The following is an 18,825-nucleotide window of genomic DNA, read 5'->3' as shown; positions in this document are numbered from 1 at the left end:
TGATTTGCTAATATTTTCTGGGGATATTTGCATGTATGTTCATGAAAAATATTGGCTTTTAGTTTTCCTTCCTTGTAATGTCTGTATGTGCTTTTCAAATTAGGTTAATGCTGACCTCATAGAATGAGCTAAGAAGTGTTCCTTCTGCTTTTATTTTTAAGAATATATTGTAGAGAGTTGACATCATTTCTTCCTTACATATTTTGTAGAATTCACTAGCATTTCACTGATTTTTTAAAAAATAATTCTTTCACGTAACAAACATTTCCAAAATTCATTAGATTTCTTTTTTAAAAGTACTGGAAAACTTTTCTTTGAATTCTGTAAATTTTGTACAGAAAAAATCCTTTGTATTTTCGTTTTTATTTATGTTATTTATGAGTTATTGTGATAGTGTTAGGATATACATATTTTTATGTTATGAAGGTTGGAAATATGTATCTGGTGGGTGTTTCCACTATTTTTTTTTTCTGGACATATGGGACTATAACTTGGAACTGTATGCTGACAACGTTCAGTCACTGGGTTGATTCCCATCACTCTCTCACAATTCTATGCAGTCTTTTATCGCTACACTTCCCTTTTAGTTCACTTCACTTTCTCTCCTGTTCTGTAGACTGGCTTTCTCTCCTTCTCCATACACATGGTATAAGATCACTAAATCATACCCTACCCCAGGGCCGACTGGTTCTTGAGATCCTCACAGCAGTGACTACCCAATTAGATTCCCCGATTTATAAAACCCAATTCTTAGAGAAGTGCCTAGTTGAATGGCTCATCTTTTAGAGTGTCTTTTGTTGTCTCAATCAACTGCACCTCAGGTGCAGTGATATACAATATTGTAATCATAATTGTGTGTGTGTATGGAGTAGGGGAAACTATTAATGAAGGGAACAAGGTTGAACAAGTATTCTCTAGCTGAAGACGTATTCTACAATAAAGAATTTAAAATTTAGCTTAAATGGAAAATGAGGGAAAGAAAGTGTAGTTTATTAAGTGATGAACTATATTCATTTAAGTACATTATAAATGTTCTATACAATTATGTACATAACATAAAATATGTAAATATGAAGAACAGCAACAGAACTGTGGGATCCCATGTGTTAGGAACTCTGCCCTCCTGCTGCCTCTCTGATACCCTCACCAGTCACATCGTCCTCCTTGCTGTTTCCTGATGGTACCAGGAATACTCCTGTCTTGGGAACTTTGCACTGGTTGCTTCTCTGCCCTAAATACTCTCCTAGCAAATATCTTCTTGGCTCATATCCACACTGTCGTCAGATATTCTACACAAAGGCCTTTTATCAGAGGCGACTATAGAAAGAAGCATGTCTTTTTCACTCTATAACTTCCTTATTCTACATTATTTTACTTAATAATAATGATTACCACATGAAGTGTTATTTACTATTTAATTGATAATCTATTGCTCCCTCAACACACAAATATCCTGTAATAAAACTTAAGGGCAAATATTTTTGAAATTACTTTCACTGCTGTTTCCCAGTTCTTTTAACAATATTTAGTACAAAGTAATTTGTCAAAAAATATTTGTTGAATAAATAAAAGAAAGTCTCAGGGACTTTGTAGAGAAAAAATATTGCCTTGGAAAAATGTGACTATGGGCAAGGATTGCTAGTCAGTTTCAACATCAAGGAGAAGATAAAATCTTTGGGATTCCATGATATTTTCAGATATGAGGCACTAGATCTGTAGGTAGAATATAGAAATTAATAAAGTAAACATTAAAAAAATACAAACTGCAGCATTTTTGTTCATCTGCTAATCAATGCTTATGGCTAAATCACATTGCTCTTGTCTTTTTTCCTGCAGTTTATCACCAACATGGACCCAGGAAACCAAACACGTGTTTCAGAGTTTATGCTCCTAGGGCTCTCAGAAGAGACAAAGATGCAGCCCCTTCTCTTTGGGCTGTTCCTGTCCATGTACCTGATCACCTTCATTGGGAACCTTCTCATCATTCTGGCCATTATCACTGACTCCCACCTCCACACACCTATGTACTTCTTCCTCTCCAACCTGTCATTTGTTGACATCTGTTTCACCTCCACCACTGTCCCAAAGATGCTGCTGAACATTTGGACCCAGAGCAAAGTCATAACCTATGAAGGCTGCCTCAGCCAGATGTATTTTTTCATGTTTTTTGGACAACTGGAAAACTTACTCTTGACAGTGATGGCCTATGACCGATTTGTGGCCATCTGTCATCCACTGCACTACAGAGTCATCATGAACCCCAAGTTATGTGGCCTTTTGCTACTGGCATCCTCGTTATTGAGTGCTTCGGACTCTCTATTACACGACTTAATGATTTTGCGACTACCTTTTTGTATAGAGTTAGAAATTCCCCATTTTTTCTGTGAACTTAATCAGGTAGTCCAACTTGCTTGTTCTGGCACCTTCCCCAATGACCTAGTGATGTATTTTGCAACTGGACTTCTTGGTGTTATTCCACTCACTGGTATCTTTTTTTCTTATTCTAAGATTGTCTCCACCATTTTGAAAATTTCATCAGCTAGTGGCAAGTATAAAGCATTTTCCACTTGTGGGTCTCACATTTCAGTAGTTTTCTTGTTCTATGGTACATTTGTTGGAGTATATCTTAGTTCTGCTGCTACCCAAATCTCCAGGAAAACTGCAATAGCCTCAGTGATGTACACTGTGATCACACCCATGCTGAACCCTTTTATCTATAGTCTTAGAAACAAGGACATAAAACAAGCTCTAAAAAACCTTATCAGCTAGAGACATTCTTTATATAAAAGAATCATTTCTCCAGGTTTTGATAGTCGGTCATGAGTAACAGAGCTTGAAAACCTAGACCTCAACCATGAGACACTTATCTGTTCATAGAAAGATAGTCTTAATTTAATCTTATCGAGCTCAATATCTTAGATTTTAATTTTTTTACATTGTAAGCCACGGTTTCTTCTGTATTTCCATCTAAAATTTTTGACCTCTGAGATTGTGTTCTCAGCATTTAGTGTGGAAAACAGAACCCACTGCATAAATAACTAGCACTAAAATATTTAATATCAGATATTGTGAATTTATTAAATTATAGTAAGAGCTGGAGGGAAGAAAGTGCATTGCTGTTCCTAACAGATGGAAGCAACTGCCTCTTATAGTATCTGCTTTGGGAGAAAAATGATTTATCATGTCAAGTCTTTGTACAAGTTGCCAGGGGTTGTGTTAATCTACTTCAGAAAGACATCATATCTGGATTAGCAGAAGCATTTGGAATCACCACCTGATTAAGTTTATAATAATCTTATTTACTCTCCGGGATCTAATTTTCTTCTGCATTGTTGCTTTTTTAAAAAATATTTTGATAGGCAGGAACATTTACAGGAGATTTCTCTTGGCCTCTCTCTACTATAATATATTCACTTACAGATCATGAAACTAATGAGGCTATTCTGCCAATTACCAGCTATGATTTTTCTAGTTATGCATTTAACAATTTAGGAAATAAAAACAGGATATATTTTTGGACATCCTGTATAAGTTGTGAGTCAATCTAAGGCTAATGCTTCATTCATCACATGACCAAAGAATTCATTATTTTGACTGGTAAGTCATAGTGGTGTTTTGGAATTAGTAGTAACTCAGAGCTAGTTATTGGGCCGATACACAATATCATGATAAATGGTGAAGAAATTGAAGTTGTCAAGGATTTCATTCTACTTGGATCAGTAACCAACGTCCATGGAAGTAGCAGTCAACAAATCAAACGACGTATTGCATTGGGTAAATCTTCTGCAAAAGACTTCTTTAAAGTTGTAAAAAGCAAAGATGTCACTTTGATGACCAAGGTGCACCACACCCAAGACATGGTCTTTTCAATTGGCTCATATGCATGCAAAAGTTGAAAAATGAAAAGAGAAGACAGAAGAAGAATTGATGCATTCAAATTTTGGAGTTGACACAAAAAGTAACAATCTTTGTTGGTTACCAGGGGTGGGGGGAATACTAAATAGGCAATAGATAAGTGGTATCTTGGGTGAAGGGTGAGACAGTACACAATACTGGGGAAACCAGCACAACTTGTACAAGGAAAGGTCATGGAAGCTCCGTAGACACATCCAAACTCCCTGAGGGACTGAATTGCTGGGCAGAGGGCTGTGGGGACCATGGTCTGAGGGAACATCTAGCTCAATTGGCATAACACAGTTTATAAAGGCAATGTTCTACATTCTATCTTGATGAGTAGTGTCTAGGGTCTTAAAAGCCTGTGAGAGACCATCTAAGATACTCCACTGGTCTCATCCCTTTGGGAGCAAGGGAGAATGAAGAGAACAGGATACAAGGAAAAGATTAGTCCGAGGGACTAATTGTCCACAACTACCAAGGCCTCCACTAGACAGTCCACTACAGCTAGATGGTGTCCGGCTACCACCACTGACTGCTCTGACCAGGATCACAACAGAGGGTTCTGGACAGAGCTGGAGAAGGATGTAGAACATAATTCTAACTCACAAAAAAAAGACCAGATTTACTGGCCTAAACTTTACTGGAGAAACCGCGAGAGTATGGCCCCCAGACACCCTTTTAGCTCAGTGGTGAAGTTATCTCCGAGGTTCACCGTTCAGCCTGGGAGTGGACAGCCCCATAAAATGAAATGGGACTAATGAGACACAGCAGTCCAGGGACAAGGACTGAAAGACAGGAGAGGACAGGAAAGCTGGTGATAGGGAACCCAAGGCTGAGTAAGGATAGTGTTGATGTGTTGTGAGGTTGTTAACCATTGTCATAGGACAACATGTGTACTAACTGTTTAATGAGAAACTATTTTGTTCTGTAAGCCTTCATCTAAAGTGAGAATAGCAGCACAATTGGAAGAGCATAGTGTCACTGAACTGTGTATGTAGAAATTTTTGAAATGGTGTATCTTTGGCTATGTATATTTTCAAAAAAAAAAAAAGGTCGAGAAGGGAGAGGGTTGACATGTCGTGGGGTTGTTAACCAATGTCATAAAAAAATATGTGCTCTACTGTTTCATGAGAAACTATTTGTTCTGTAAACCTTCACCTGAAGTACAATAAAAAAAAAAAAAAGTTGGTGTTGAAGACTATTGAACATTCCGTAGAATGCCAGAAAAATGAACAAACCAGTATTAGAAGAAATACAACCAGAATGATTCTTAGAGATGAGAATGGTGAAACTTGGTCTTGCTTACTTTGGACAAGTCAAGAGGAAAGACAAATTGCTAGAAAAGGTTTGGTATAGGATCAGTGAAAACGAGGGAAAGCCTCAATGAGATGGATTGACACAATAGCCCAATGGGGGTCAAACACACCAACAATCATAAAAATTTTTTAAAAGTACTGATCTAGGGTTTTTTATTCTTTTACCCTGTTCACAATTTTCCAGGTAAAATGCCATAGGTTTCTTAACTGGCTTTTTCCAAAAAACATGGAGAGAAAGAAAGAAAAGAGATAAAGATAGAGAGATGTATAGCAAAAATTCAGAAAATTGTGACAGTTTTACAAGCTACTTTTCACGAGATCTAGATTTGAGTTTTTTGTTTTGTTTGGTTATACAGAATGGATGGGACCATAATAGGCTGCCCATCTTTTTTATTTATGGAGGTACTATGAAAAAATTTTTTTATTACCAAAGATCGCTATGGTTTGATCTATGTGAACTAACATGCTGGCCATACAGTTGATTACTTTAACCATAAATACCATACATCTGGTGGTTTGGTGATGCCAATTCAGGATGCCACTATCTAAATTGAACTCAGGAAGCACCCAACTCAATTTCATGATCTCCCACCTTACCTCTATCATACAGAGGAGAACCACTCTAGAGCTTTCCAAAGAAGCTGTTGCATGTCTCACCGATATATTTCTAAATCACTTGGTGAATGTAATGGCCTCTGAGCCTTTTCTTAGGACATGCTTGGGGTGTGCGTGATTGGGTCACACACAATAAATCCACCACGATATCCTTGTCTCCTTGCACTTTGGATTTCTTCCTCTATATTGTAGTAAGGTATTTATGGAACTGAACTTCATTTGGAGCAAGCCTCTGCTTAATCCACACTTCAGTCAATTGAGAACAATTTTAGAACTATGCCTATTCTTATTCCAATGGGAATATTGAACCCAGAATCATTCCAATCACCATATCACCTGCATCACCATATTTGTCTTACTCAGAAACACTTTTCCTTTTTCCATGAACTGGCAACCATCAAATTTTTCTCACACATATGGCCCCAAGTTTTTATAATAAAAGTTAGAAGGATCTTGCAATCATTTTTGTATCTTAGCCTTCTCATTCTTAGTCATATTTTGCATTGCCTAGCTGTGTCAACATGGGATTTAACTCTAGATCTTGGTTTAGAGGCAATAACAAGGGAGAGAGATGGAGAATGTCATGAGGTGGCATGCTATCACAAGAAAAATATACATTAGGTGAAGTCACTATAGGGTCTTCAGACAAGGCACTACCTTCTTATCAGATAAGTAATGATGTACTGCCTAGAGTAGCACTGAAGTCTCTATCTATATTTTGGAAAATTAGAATATTCTTATTCATCCAAATCCACCTACTTGCACACTTTGCTTTTCTAAAGTGCCTCTTTCCAATAATGTCTCACATTTTACTTAAGAGTTTTAGCAAAGAAGTGATTTCAGCTTATTTTGTAATGCATCAACTTACAGGAGTAGGCTCAGTTTTTCAGTCATACCCACATAAGACCTGCAGCTCTGAGATTTGATTCATGGAATCCTGTAATTTTTTTGGTCTTTGATTTTTCCATGATCTGAAAAATTAAAATCTTCACTTATAATTTTCTTAAAGTTCTCCAGTGCAATAAAAAGCTTCCATAGCCTGCTACACATCCCTTGAATCCTGATTCATAAGCTATTCAATCTGCCAAAAATCTTCGTTTCAATATGTGGTTCTTTTGGGTTGACTGTAGGTGATATGTTACGAAGCAGAATTTCCGCTGCTATTCACGGACTACGAGCAAACCATTACCCAATGGAAACAATATTATCATTGTTCTCAAACTCAACAAGTTGAAATATCAATTCCCAGTTTTTTTGTTTGTTTGTTTTGTTTTTGCAATCAGTTCTGGTATCAAAAGTGTACCTGCTAGGGTTCTTTTCTTTAAAAAGAAATCTTTTTAAGTATTTTGAGCAGAAAATCTGTAAGCATATACTTAAAAATTTGTTGAAAGAGCTAGTGGTTTGGCCTTCAAGTGTTGGGAATGACTCCCAGCACAACACTGAAAAAAGTCCAGGCAAGAACGTTGATACTTTTGCTATCATCAGGAATATAGTAAAATCATGGCTCCACTAAAATCACTGATTCCAGGAACACACTACATTTTCTACAATCATGGTAGTAGGGAGCTCTTGCCATAAGTGTTGGCTCAAGATTCACTGTGCTTGTTAGATCTGCACTTGTTTAGCAAAGGGTATGCATATCACTTCCTACCATCATGAAGCTACTGAAGTGGAAATTTATCTCCACTCTTTCTAAAATATCCAATGACTCTTCACCCACACTTGGCAGCAGAATTGACTGAACTATGACATTTGCCACAGTTTTGCCTTCTCAATTTTTTTCATGTGTACTTCCAATCAGTATCTCCATAATCACATCTCTAGGTTTCAGTGAGCCTAGAAAGTATGGTTTCCCAATTACCGCCTTTTGCGGTACAGGAATACAAACCACAAGGGGGGAAAAATGGATACCGAGTGCCACTCCATCCTACCCTTTTCACACTGACAACATTAGAGTTGATTGTGGATGCCGAACTTCCTTATACTTTGTGTGTATTTTAGGAGAGTGTCTGAGTTTGCTAGTACTGCTGTAATAGAAATATCACAAATGGGTGGCTTTAAAGAACATACATTTATTTTCTCACAGCTTAGGAGACTAGAAGCCCTAATTCAGGACACTAGCTCTAGGGGAAAGCAAATAACTAAAGTAGCTAAAACAGATTAAAGAAGAATAGAGTGGAAGAACTCACTAGACCCAAGTTCAAGATGTATTACATAGTTTCAGAAATGGCAGACAGTTAAATACATAGATCAGTGGAATGGAGTAGAGAATCCAGAATTAACCTCATACATGTGGGGTCAATTGATTTCTGACAAAGGCTCAAAAGAAGGATAGTGATTTATGGTTTTAGCTCCTACATACAAAGACATTGAATGTCTTCACTACCATCCTTACACGAAAAAAATGTGAATACACTGAAAATCAATTACTTTTTTTGGACCTATCAAAGAACTGAAGTCACAGGGCAAACCACCATCTCAAAATCTGTAGAAGTAGACAAACACAGAGAATTACAGCCCTGGTCAACTTACCTGAAGCAGAAGCCCGGGAGCCATGAACTGGTAGGAAAACTTAAATGGTAACTTTAATGAATTGCTGGAGGCGGAGTGTGCACTAGTATGACAGTGAGAAATTACTGAGGGCTCCAATCTTGGTGGTAACTCCAGGAACTCCAACGGGTTCTCAAGGTGAGGAACCAAAAACAAACAAATATACAAAAACCCTTGTGTTTCTGGCAGTGGGAGGGGAAAATCAACCACTTTGAACTATGCCCAGAGCCTTATTCCATGACAAAGGTACAGAGGAAAAGACTTTATTAGACCTTATTCGACCAGAACAAGGGAAATTATCCAACTTCGGCCCCTTTAGTCGTCCTGTCTCTCCTAAGGGTGGTGGTGGAGGGGAGGTGGGAGAGAAAGACAGTGTTTACAACAAATGGTGCTGGAACAATTGGGTATTCATGGGGAGGAGGGGAGATTAATTCTGACCTAAGCCTCACACCTTGTAAAAAAAACACTGAACATTATCTGGGCATAACATAGCCTTTTGACAGTCATCAGCACATGGGTGAAAACTGAAGTCAAGCGCAGGACTTACATGGCCAAAGAAAACTACAAAACAAAAAGAGAAGAAAGTTGTGATAGAATCCAACATGATCACCAGCCATCCTCACCTCCTAGTATCCACTCCCTTGTGTAGCCACCTCCCACACTGAAAAAAGGCTGGCCTGTGTGACTAATAGGATGCTATGGAAGTAATAATGAATCTTGGTTATACAAGACATTGCTTTGGACTCCTGCACTTCTTGCTGTGGCAGATGCTGGCTGCCTTGCCCTGAGGAAACTCAAGCAGTCCTATACAGGGGACCACATGAAGAGAGACCAAGTGTCTTCTTCCCAGTAGCCAGCTTGCCAGTGTTGTAGAGAGGAAATCCACTCAGTCGTTGAAATAAGCTTAACAGGATTTATTCAGTAAAATTAGGAAAAAAAACATTTGAATGCAGAGAGGCACCAGTTCATATAAGTGAAAAACTAATGGCTCCAGTGAGAGAGCTTCTAACAGGAACAAATATAGTCCAAGGAACAAAGAAATTATAATCATTTGATTGGTTAGTGTTTGGTTGAGGTCACAAGAAGGGTGGGTTAGAAGGTGGGGAATGGGCTTCTACTGGATAATTGGGTACAAGGGGAAGGTTTACACTGTTTGGTTTCAGGAATAAATTACAAAGGTCTTCAATCATAGTCACAAATGCTTACATTGCATATCCTTCAGGAAGGGTCATAAAAACATTACAGTTTGAAGAGAAACAGTCCTAACCAGATCTCAGAAATTTATGAGAACCATTTGGTACCAAGGTCTCATTTCCCAGAAAGAGTTTGTTAAAACAAAATCCTTTTAAGTTGCCCGGGAAACTTTTACTATTATTATTATGTGCTGTTGAGTCAGTTCTGACTCATAGTGACCTTATGTACAATAGAATGAAATACTGCCCAGTCCTGTGCCATCCTCACAATCATTGTTATGCTTGAGAAACTTTAGATAAAGCCAACTTCATGACCCTTTCAAAACAACTTTTATTACATCCTTGTCATAAAGAAAACATCTCTCACCGCTTTTTAAACAAAAGACACTGGGTAAAGATTCCTTTCCTTAGATTATATTTCTTTTACATCCTGTCTTTATGGCGGAGATAGAAATGCTTCCTCAGTTACTAGCAATTAGGGTGATAAATGGCAGGCCTTTCTCAAGACGTTTGAACTGTCTCTATTGAAAAACAGGCAATTAAAGGGTTCGAGGCAGGAATGTAAAGGACCAATTTAGCCTAGCAAAAACTAAATTTCAAAGCTTTATGAGCTTCTCTTTTGAAAGTATTCTTCTCTTTTTCCTTTTTCTTGACTTACCATAGAGAAAAGGTAAAATTTATTTTTCCTTGATTCCTATGGTAGCTAACTCAGGATGCTCAATGACACATAGTTGTGAAAATTCTGAGCTAATGACGTTGACACAGCTGAGTAAATAACAGGCCCAAAGACAGGCATCTACAAAAAAAACTTTAAACTGATTCTACTGCCTAAAGCATTAGAGACAAAGGATTTAGCTTTTAGACATTTTACTCTGGTTAAAAGATTTACTGGAAATTTCTCTGCTACATCAGCCATATGAGTGAGCCACATTGGAAGTAGATCTACAAGCTCCAGCTAACACCTGACTGCAACCTCATGAGAGATGCTGATCCAGAGCCATCCAAACTGTTCCCAGATTCCTGCCGTCCAGAAGCTATTGAGAAAATAAATGATTATTGTTTAACAAATAAATACATAACTCAACATGAATCATAGATTTAGATGTAAAGCATACAACCATAAATGTTTTAAAAAATAATAACAGAAAATATTAGGGATCTCTCTTAGTTATCTAGTACTGCTATAACAAAAATACCATAAGTGGATGACTTTATCAAACAGAAATTTATTCTCTCACAGTCTAGAAGGCTACAAGTTCAAATTCAGGGTGCCAGCTCCAGGGGAACGCTTTTTCTCTCTGTCGGCTCTGGGGAAGGTCCTTGTCATCAATCTTCCCCCGGTCTAGGAGGTTCTCAGCACAGGGACCCCCAGGCCCAAAGGACATGCTCTGCTCCTGGCTCTGGTTTCTTGGTGGTAGGAGATCTCCCTCTCTCTCTGCTCGCTTCTCTCTTTTATATCTCAAAAGACGTTGACTCAAAATGCAACCTAATCTTGTAGATTGAGCCCTGCCTCATTAACATAACTGCCTCTAAACCTGCCTCATTAACATCATCTCCATTGCAGCTGACTCAATTCCGACTCATAGCGACCCTATAGGACAGAGCAGAACGGCTCCATAGGGTTTCCAAGGAGCAGTTGGTGGAGTCAAACTACTGACCTTTTGATTAGCAGCCGAGCTCTTAACCACTGCGACACCAGAGCTCCCACCAGAGGTAGGATTTACAACACATAGAAAATTACATCAGATGACAAAATGGTGGACAGTCATACAATACTGAGAATCATGGCCTAGCCAAGTTGACAAACGTTTTTGGGGGACACAATTCAATCCATAACAGGACCTAATGCCCAAGGAAAAATTCTTAGACATGACTTCAAAAGCAGATCCCTAGAAGAAAAAATGGATAAATTCAACTTCCTCAAAACTAAGAATTTTCTCTGTGAAAGGTCCTGTTAAGAGGATGAAGAGACAAGCTGCTGACTGGGAGAAAAATTTGCAAACTATGTATCTGACAAAGTACTCATATCTAGAACATATAAAGAACTGTAAAAACTCAACAGTAAAAATAGAAATACAACTAGAAAGTAACAAAAAAATTAAGAAATGCTTCATGAAAGAAGAAAACATATCGCAAATACACACATGAAAAGATGTTCAACATCACTAGCCATTAGGGAAATGAAAATTAACACCACAATGAGGTATCAATACACACTTATCAGAAAAGCTAAAATTTAAAAAAAAGTGATAATACCAAAGGCTGGTGGAGATGTGGAGAAACTGGATCTCTCATACGTTTTATAGCTAGTGGGAATATAAATTGTACAGCCACTCTGGAAAATATTTTGGCAGTTTATTTATAAAAATAAAACAACTAAACAAACACTTTCTGTACAACCCAGAAATTGCACTTTTGGGCATCTATCCCAGAGAAATGAAAACTTACGTCAACACAAAATCTGACATCTGTGAGAAGGCTGCCACTGACGGAAGAGAAACAGCCAGTGGAAATGTCACAATAGAGGAGCAATCCTGGCATCATCAGGGACTAGCAAGGAGGACAATGTGACCAGAGTAAGTAAACAAAAGGGATAGAGGTTGGAGGTAAGATTAGAGAGGATGCAAGAAGCCAGAGTATTCTGACACTGTAGAAAGCTCCTAGGGACATGGAACATTCTGATTCAGACTCTGTTTTGTGCTTTATACACATACATCTAATATGCAAAGCTTTCTCTCCTTACATCTGCTATCACTTGCTCTTAGGTCTGTGCTCTGATTTATAGTCAAAGTCTTTAGGATATCTGCTCAGCCCATTCTCCGTTCCCTGAAATTCTCCCCTCTCCAGTGCATGTGTGCATACTCATGCTAACACACATGCACACACACAATCAATTATGTTGAGTTGATTTTGGTATTGTATGATCCTTAGTCATGGGACACAGTTGCTTGGGTCAGGAATGGACACTACACAATGAACTGATTGGCCTCTCTCTCCCATGAGAATTTAGATTCAGGATCCAGACACTTCAGGTCACTAGATGTGATTGTTAGGATCTCAAGGACAAGTTAAACATTAAAGCAACAATTTGGGTCTGGCCATCTTCAGCCATGTGCACGGAGAGTCTGAAAAATTGGATCTACTGAGATGGAGATAAGAGTGCAAGGAGGGGAAGAGATGAAAGTCCGTGTAGACCCAAGGGACTTTGCCAAAGCAAACTGCTTCTTTCAACCCCTAGTTATAATCTCCATGAGTCCCAGGAAAATAATAACAGTTTGAACTAGGTGAAATTTTCTAATCTCTATGAGAGAAAACCCATATTTTTCACTACAAGAGATCTCACCAATCAATAATGAAAGATAACCATCCCTATAGAAAATTTGTCCTAGTATTTTGAGAAAAATACTCTAAGAAATTTTACAAAGCCTGATGAATATGAAAAAAGTAGTATATGAAATTTAAAATATTTTTAATAATGATGAAAAGCAAAATATTTGGAATAGAGATAACTGCATTTAAATCCAGGCTTCAGTGTGCATTAACTATGCCCTTTGATATTATTATTTTATTGCTGAAATTTCAATGTTCTTCTCCGGGAAACTGATGAAAACAATCTCAGAAGGTTGTTGAAAGAATTAAATGGAAAAATGTATACAAAATGCCAGGAATATATTCCAGTATTTATTGATGTTTTAAAAAATCTTTCATTTTTTCATCCCCCACAAATTTTCATTCATTCTCTACCTCTCCATCCTCACTTCCACTGTGTTATTTCCATCCCTCTCTATGGTTTTGAAAACAGTAATTTTCTGTTTCTCACTTTGACCAGCGTGACCATTCCACAAGTTGAGCCTGATCATGGGCATCTTCTCTCATAAATGCTACTCAGCCTCTTCACTAATTTCAAAATTAAGTATCAGTCTTGTTGCCAAAAGAAAAGGCTCGCTGTTATCTGACTGCTGCCCACCTGGCTTAACCACCATGGTTAATTTTTCATGCCTGCCCTCAATGTTGGTCAGAAATTAAGAATTATTTGCAAACCTAAACACAACATATAGTTTAATTAATCTCACATAATTTCTTTGTGCTGCTTCTTCCTGGAGTGCTACTACCCCTTCTCCACCTGGAGCAACTCCAGTTTCTCCTTCCATGCTGCATACAATTTTAAGTTTCTCTGTGAATCCTGCACTAAACTTGCCTGGAAATTTGACTACTTTAGGATCCACTTCACCACGATAGAGTGCCATCTCAGGGTATTAACTCTTTTATTTCTATGTTTCTTGTTCTCTTCAGGCTTTGAGTGCCTTGAGAAATGGAAAAATGTCCTACTCATTTCTTTTTTTTAATTTTTTATATTATTGTACTTTAAGTGAAAGTTTCCAATTCAAGCTAGTCTCTCATACAAAAATTTATACGTACATTGTTATGTAACCCTAATTGCTCTCCCTGTACTGTGATAGCACACTCCTTTCTACCCCTGATTTCCCGTGTCCATTCAACCGGCTCCTGACCCTGTCTGCTTTCTCATCTCACCTCTGGATAGGATCTGCCCATTTAGTCTCATGTATCTACTTGAGCTAAGAAGCACACTCTTCACGAGTCTCATTTTATGTCTACAGTCAAGTATAATCTTTGTCTGAAGAGTTGATCTCAGGAATGGTTTTAGTTCTGGGTTGACAGAGAGTCCAGAGACCATGCTTCTTGGGGTTCCTATAGTTTCAGTCAGGCCATTGTCTGGTCTTTTTACTAGATTTGAGTTCTGCACCCCACTTTTCACCTGCTCCATCCGGGACTCTCTGTTGTGTTCCCTGTCAGCGGTCAATGGTGGTAGACGGGCACTATCTAGTTCTTCTGATCTCAGACTGATGCAGTCTCTGGTTTATGTGGCCCTTTCTGTCTTGGGCTAATACTTCCCTTGTGACTTTGGTGTTCTTCCTTCTCCTTTACTCCAGGTGGGTTGGGACCAACTGATGCATCTTAGATGGCCGCTCACTAGCTTTTAAGACCCCAGATGTCACTCACCAAAGTAGGATGTAGAACACTTTCTTAATAAACTTTGTTATGCCAGCTGACATAGATGTCCCCTGAAACCACGGTCTCCAGAACCCCGCCCCTGCTAGTCTGTCCCTCCAAGCGTTTGGTTGTATTCAGGAAACTTCTTAGCTTTGGTTTTAGTCCAGTTATGCTGACTTCCCCTGTAGTGTGTGCTGTCCTTCCCTTCATCTAAGATAATTCTTCTCTACTATCTAGTTAGTGAATAACCCTCACCATCACTTCCCACCCTCTCAACACCAAAGAATGTTTTCCTCTGTGTTTAAAACTTTTCTTGAGTTCTTATAATAGTGGTCTTATACAATATTTGTCCTTTTGTGACTGACTAAATTCACTCAGCATAATGACTTCCAGCTTCCTCCATGTTATGTTTCACAGCTTCATCATTGTTCTTAATCGTTGCATAGTATTCCATTGTGTGACTATACCATAATTTGTTTATCCATTCATCTGCTGATGGGCACCTACGTTGTTTCCATCTTTTTGCTATCATGAATGGTGCTGCTATGAACATGGGTGTGCATATATTTATTCGTGTGATGGCTCTTATTTCTCTAGGATATATTCCAAAGAACGAGATTCCTGGATCATATAACACTTCAGTTTCTAGCTTTTTAAGGAAGTGCCAAATCGATTTCCAAAGTCATTTTACCATTTTACATTCCCACCAACAGTGTATGTGTCCAGTCTCTCCACAACCTCTCCGACATTTATTATTTTGTGTTTTTTTGATTAATGCTAGCCTTGTTGGGATGAGACGGTATCTCATTGTAGTTTTGATTTGCATTTCTCTAATAGCTAATGATCATGAAAATTTCATGTGTCTGTTAACCACCTAAATGTCTTCTCTGGTGAAGTGCCTGTTCATATCCTTTGCCAATTTTTTTTTCTTTTTTCCAATATAAGAATTTTTTTTATTGTACTTTAGGTGAAGGTTTACAGAACAAATAGTTTCTCATTCAACAGTCAGTACACATATTGTTTTATGACATTGGTTAACAACCCCATGACATGTCAACGCTCCATTCTCAACCTTGGAGGACCTTTTTTTTTTTTTGGTGAAAATATACATAGCCAAAAGTACACCATTTCAAAAATTTCTACATGTACAATTCAGTGACATTGATTACATTCTTCCAGTTGTGCTGCTATCCTCACTACACTTTTCCAGATTATTCCACCACCATTGTCGTCAACTCATTGTCTCCTAGGCTTCCCATGAAAACTTTTGAGTTGCTGTTGTCAATTTGATCTCTCATAGATAATTCTTTTTTTTTTTTGTATTTTAGATGAAGCTTTACAAACAAAATAGTTTCTCATTAAACAGTTAGTACACATATTGCCCTATGACAATGGATAACAACCCCACGGCATGTCAACACTGTCCTTTCTCAACGTTGGGTTCCCTATCACCAGGTTTCCTGTCCTCTCCTGCCTTCTAGTCCTTGTCCCTGGACTGCTGTGCCTCATTAGTCCCGTTTTGTTTTATGCGGCTGTCCAATCCCCGGCTGAATGGTGAACCTCGGGAGAGACTTTACCACTGAGCTAAAAGGGTGTCTAAGGGCCATACTCTCGGGGTTCCTCCAGTCTCTTCTCCAGCTCTGTCCAGGACCCTCTACTATGATCCTGGTCAGAGCAGTCAGTGGTGGTAGCCAGGGACCATCTAGCTGTATTGGACTTAGTCTGGTGCAGGCCGTGGTAGCTGTGGTCTATTAGTCCTTTGGACTAATCTTTTCCTTGTATCTTGTTCTCTTCATTCTCCCTTGCTCTTGAAGGGGTGAGACCAACTGAGCACCTTAGATGGCTGCTCACAGGCTTTTAAGACTCCAGATGCTACTCACCAAGGTAGAATGTAGAACATTTTCTTTATAAACTGTGTTATGCCAGTTGAGCAAGATGTCTCCCGAGACCATGGTCCCCAAGGCCCTCCGCCCAGCAATTCAGTCCCTCAGCGAGTTTGGATGTGTCTACGGAGCTTCCATGACCTTTCCTTGTACAAGTTGTGCTGGCTGCCCCAGTATTGTGTACTGTCTTACCCTTCACCAAAGTTAGCACTCATCTATTATCTATTTAGTATTACCCCCACGCCTCCTATCCCTCGTAACCAACAAAGATTGTTAATTTTGTGTGTAAACTTTTTCATGAGTTTTTACTGTAGAGGTCTCATACAATATATGTCCTTTTGTGATTGACTTATTTCACTCAGCATAATGTCCTCCAGTTTCATCCATGTTATGAGATGCTTCACAGATTCGTCATTGTTTTTTATCATTGCATAATACTCCATCGTGTGTATGTACCATAGTTTGTTTATCCGTTCATCTGTTGATAGGCATCTAGGTTGAAACCTTCTGGGCCAGGGCTTTTTTTTGTTGGGAGTATTTTTATTACCTTTTCAATCTCTTCTCTTATTATGGGTCTGTTCAGATTTTCAATATCACTTTGTGATAGTTTGGGTAGGTAGTGTGTTTCTAGAAATTTATCCATTTCCTCTAGGTTTTCAAATTTGCTGGAGTATCATTTTTCATAATACTGTGTTATGATCCTTTTTATTTCAGTTGAGTCTTTTGTAATGTCCCCAATTTCATTTCTTATTTGGGTTATAGATTAGTATTGCCACTCTTGCTCTTTTTTGGTAGTTGTTTGCTTGATATGTCTTTTTCAACTTTGATTTTTAATAAATTTACATCTTTGTTTCTAAGGTGTGTCTCTTGTAGACAGAATATTGATGGATCCTGTTTTTTTATCCATTCTTTCACTCTCCGTCTCTTTGTGGGTGCATTTAGGCCATTTACATTCCGTGTAATTATTGATAGATGTGAGTTTATTGCTGTCATTTTGTAGTGCTTTTTTTGTGGTGCTGACGTTTTCTTTTCTCCTCTTACTCTCCTGTCCTGAATTTGTTTTGTTTGTGGATTTTTTTTTTCATTTCTTTTTGTTTTTGTAGGTTTTGTTTTTACTGAGCCTTTATGTTTTTCCTCTTTATGTTGATGAGTAGATTTGTTAACTTTCTTTGTGGTTACCGTGAAATTTACCCTTATCTTTCTAAGTTTGTAAAAGTCTATTGTTACTTGGTATCACCTTGCCTTCCCCTCTGTTAGAAGGTTCTATACCTACACCATTTATTCCCTCTTTTATTGTTCTGATGTTGTTGTCATTTACAGATTAACTGCTCTGATTCCCTGTTGTATTTCTTTTGGTTTTTGATACTCCTTGAGAGTTCATTTCCTAGACTGGTATCTGACTGGTACAATCCTGCATCTTAAATTCAGCCTGTGAGCTGACGTTTGTTCTCAGATTGAAGGAATCTCTTTAATAATTCTTGTAAGTTTGGTTTGGTTTTTTCATATTATCCTCATTTCTTTTTATCTGAAAATGACCTAATTTCCATCATATTTGAATGAGAGTTTTTCAGGATATATTATTTTTGGTTGCAATTTTTTTCTTTCAAGGTTTTGTATATGTCATCCCATTGCCTTCTTGCCGGCATGGTTTCTGCCAGATAATCCTAGCTTAGTCTTATTATTTCTCCTCTGTATGTGACTTTTGTTTTTCTCGAGCTGCTCTCAGGATTCTTTGTCTTTGGTTTTTCGAGTGTTATTATGATATGCCTTGGTGATTTTTTTGGGAGGTCTATCCTACATGGGGTTCGTTGAACCTCTTGGTTGGCCAGCTTTTCATTTTTCATATTGGGGAAGTTTTCTGTCAGCAGTTCTTCAATGATCCTCTCTGTGTTTTCTGTTTTCTCCCCCTGTGCTGGAACCCCAATCACTTGCAAATTTTTGCTTTTGATTGTATCCCACGGAATTCTCAGGGTCTCTTCATTTTTCATTCTTTTCTTCTGATTTTTCCTCACACAGAGTTGTATCCATGTGTTTGTCTTCAGTTTTGCTGATCCTGTCTTCCACGGTTTCAAACCTGCTCCTCGGCCTTCTATGACACTGTCCATTTCTGAAATCTTGTTGTTTATCTTTTCAATTGTTGTTTTTGTATGACTTCTAGTTGTGGATTTATTTTAGCATTTTGTTCCTGTATTATTTTCCTAAATTCTTCCATTTTTTGTTTGTGTTTTCCATGACTTTGCCTCCTTTTTTTTATGAATTTGTCTATTTTTTCCTCATTTTTGTCTGCTTTTTGCTTCAACTCTTGGATAGCTCTGAATATTAGAAATGTGAATTCCCTATCAGGTAGTTCTAGTGCCT

At 38.1% G+C, this 18,825-nt stretch overlaps 1 protein-coding gene across 2 annotated transcripts; it reads left to right on the top strand.

Moving 5' to 3' along the window:
- Positions 1–525: 525 nt before the first annotated feature.
- Positions 526–2,851, top strand: LOC101357992 (olfactory receptor 7A5-like). 2 transcript variants are annotated; one of them, XM_023738784.1, is made up of 2 exons: positions 526–544; positions 1,847–2,851. In XM_023738784.1, exon 2 carries the CDS (start codon positions 1,849–1,851, stop codon positions 2,767–2,769), a length of 921 nt encoding a protein of 306 aa, XP_023594552.1. In that variant the 5' UTR covers positions 526–544; positions 1,847–1,848; the 3' UTR covers positions 2,770–2,851. The 2 variants fall into 2 exon arrangements, with proteins under 2 accessions (XP_023594552.1, XP_004384506.1); XM_004384449.2 differs by lacking the exon at positions 526–544 and having other exon boundaries at positions 1,834–2,851.
- The last annotated feature ends 15,974 nt before the right edge of the window (positions 2,852–18,825 follow it).

The sequence above is a fragment of the Trichechus manatus genome, unplaced genomic scaffold (assembly GCF_000243295.1).
Source record: "Trichechus manatus latirostris isolate Lorelei unplaced genomic scaffold, TriManLat1.0 scaffold00122, whole genome shotgun sequence".
In the NCBI taxonomy this organism is placed as follows: Eukaryota; Metazoa; Chordata; class Mammalia; order Sirenia; family Trichechidae; genus Trichechus; species Trichechus manatus.
Note: the sequence above shows the minus strand (reverse complement) of the source record. Positions and strands in the feature narration are given on the sequence as shown.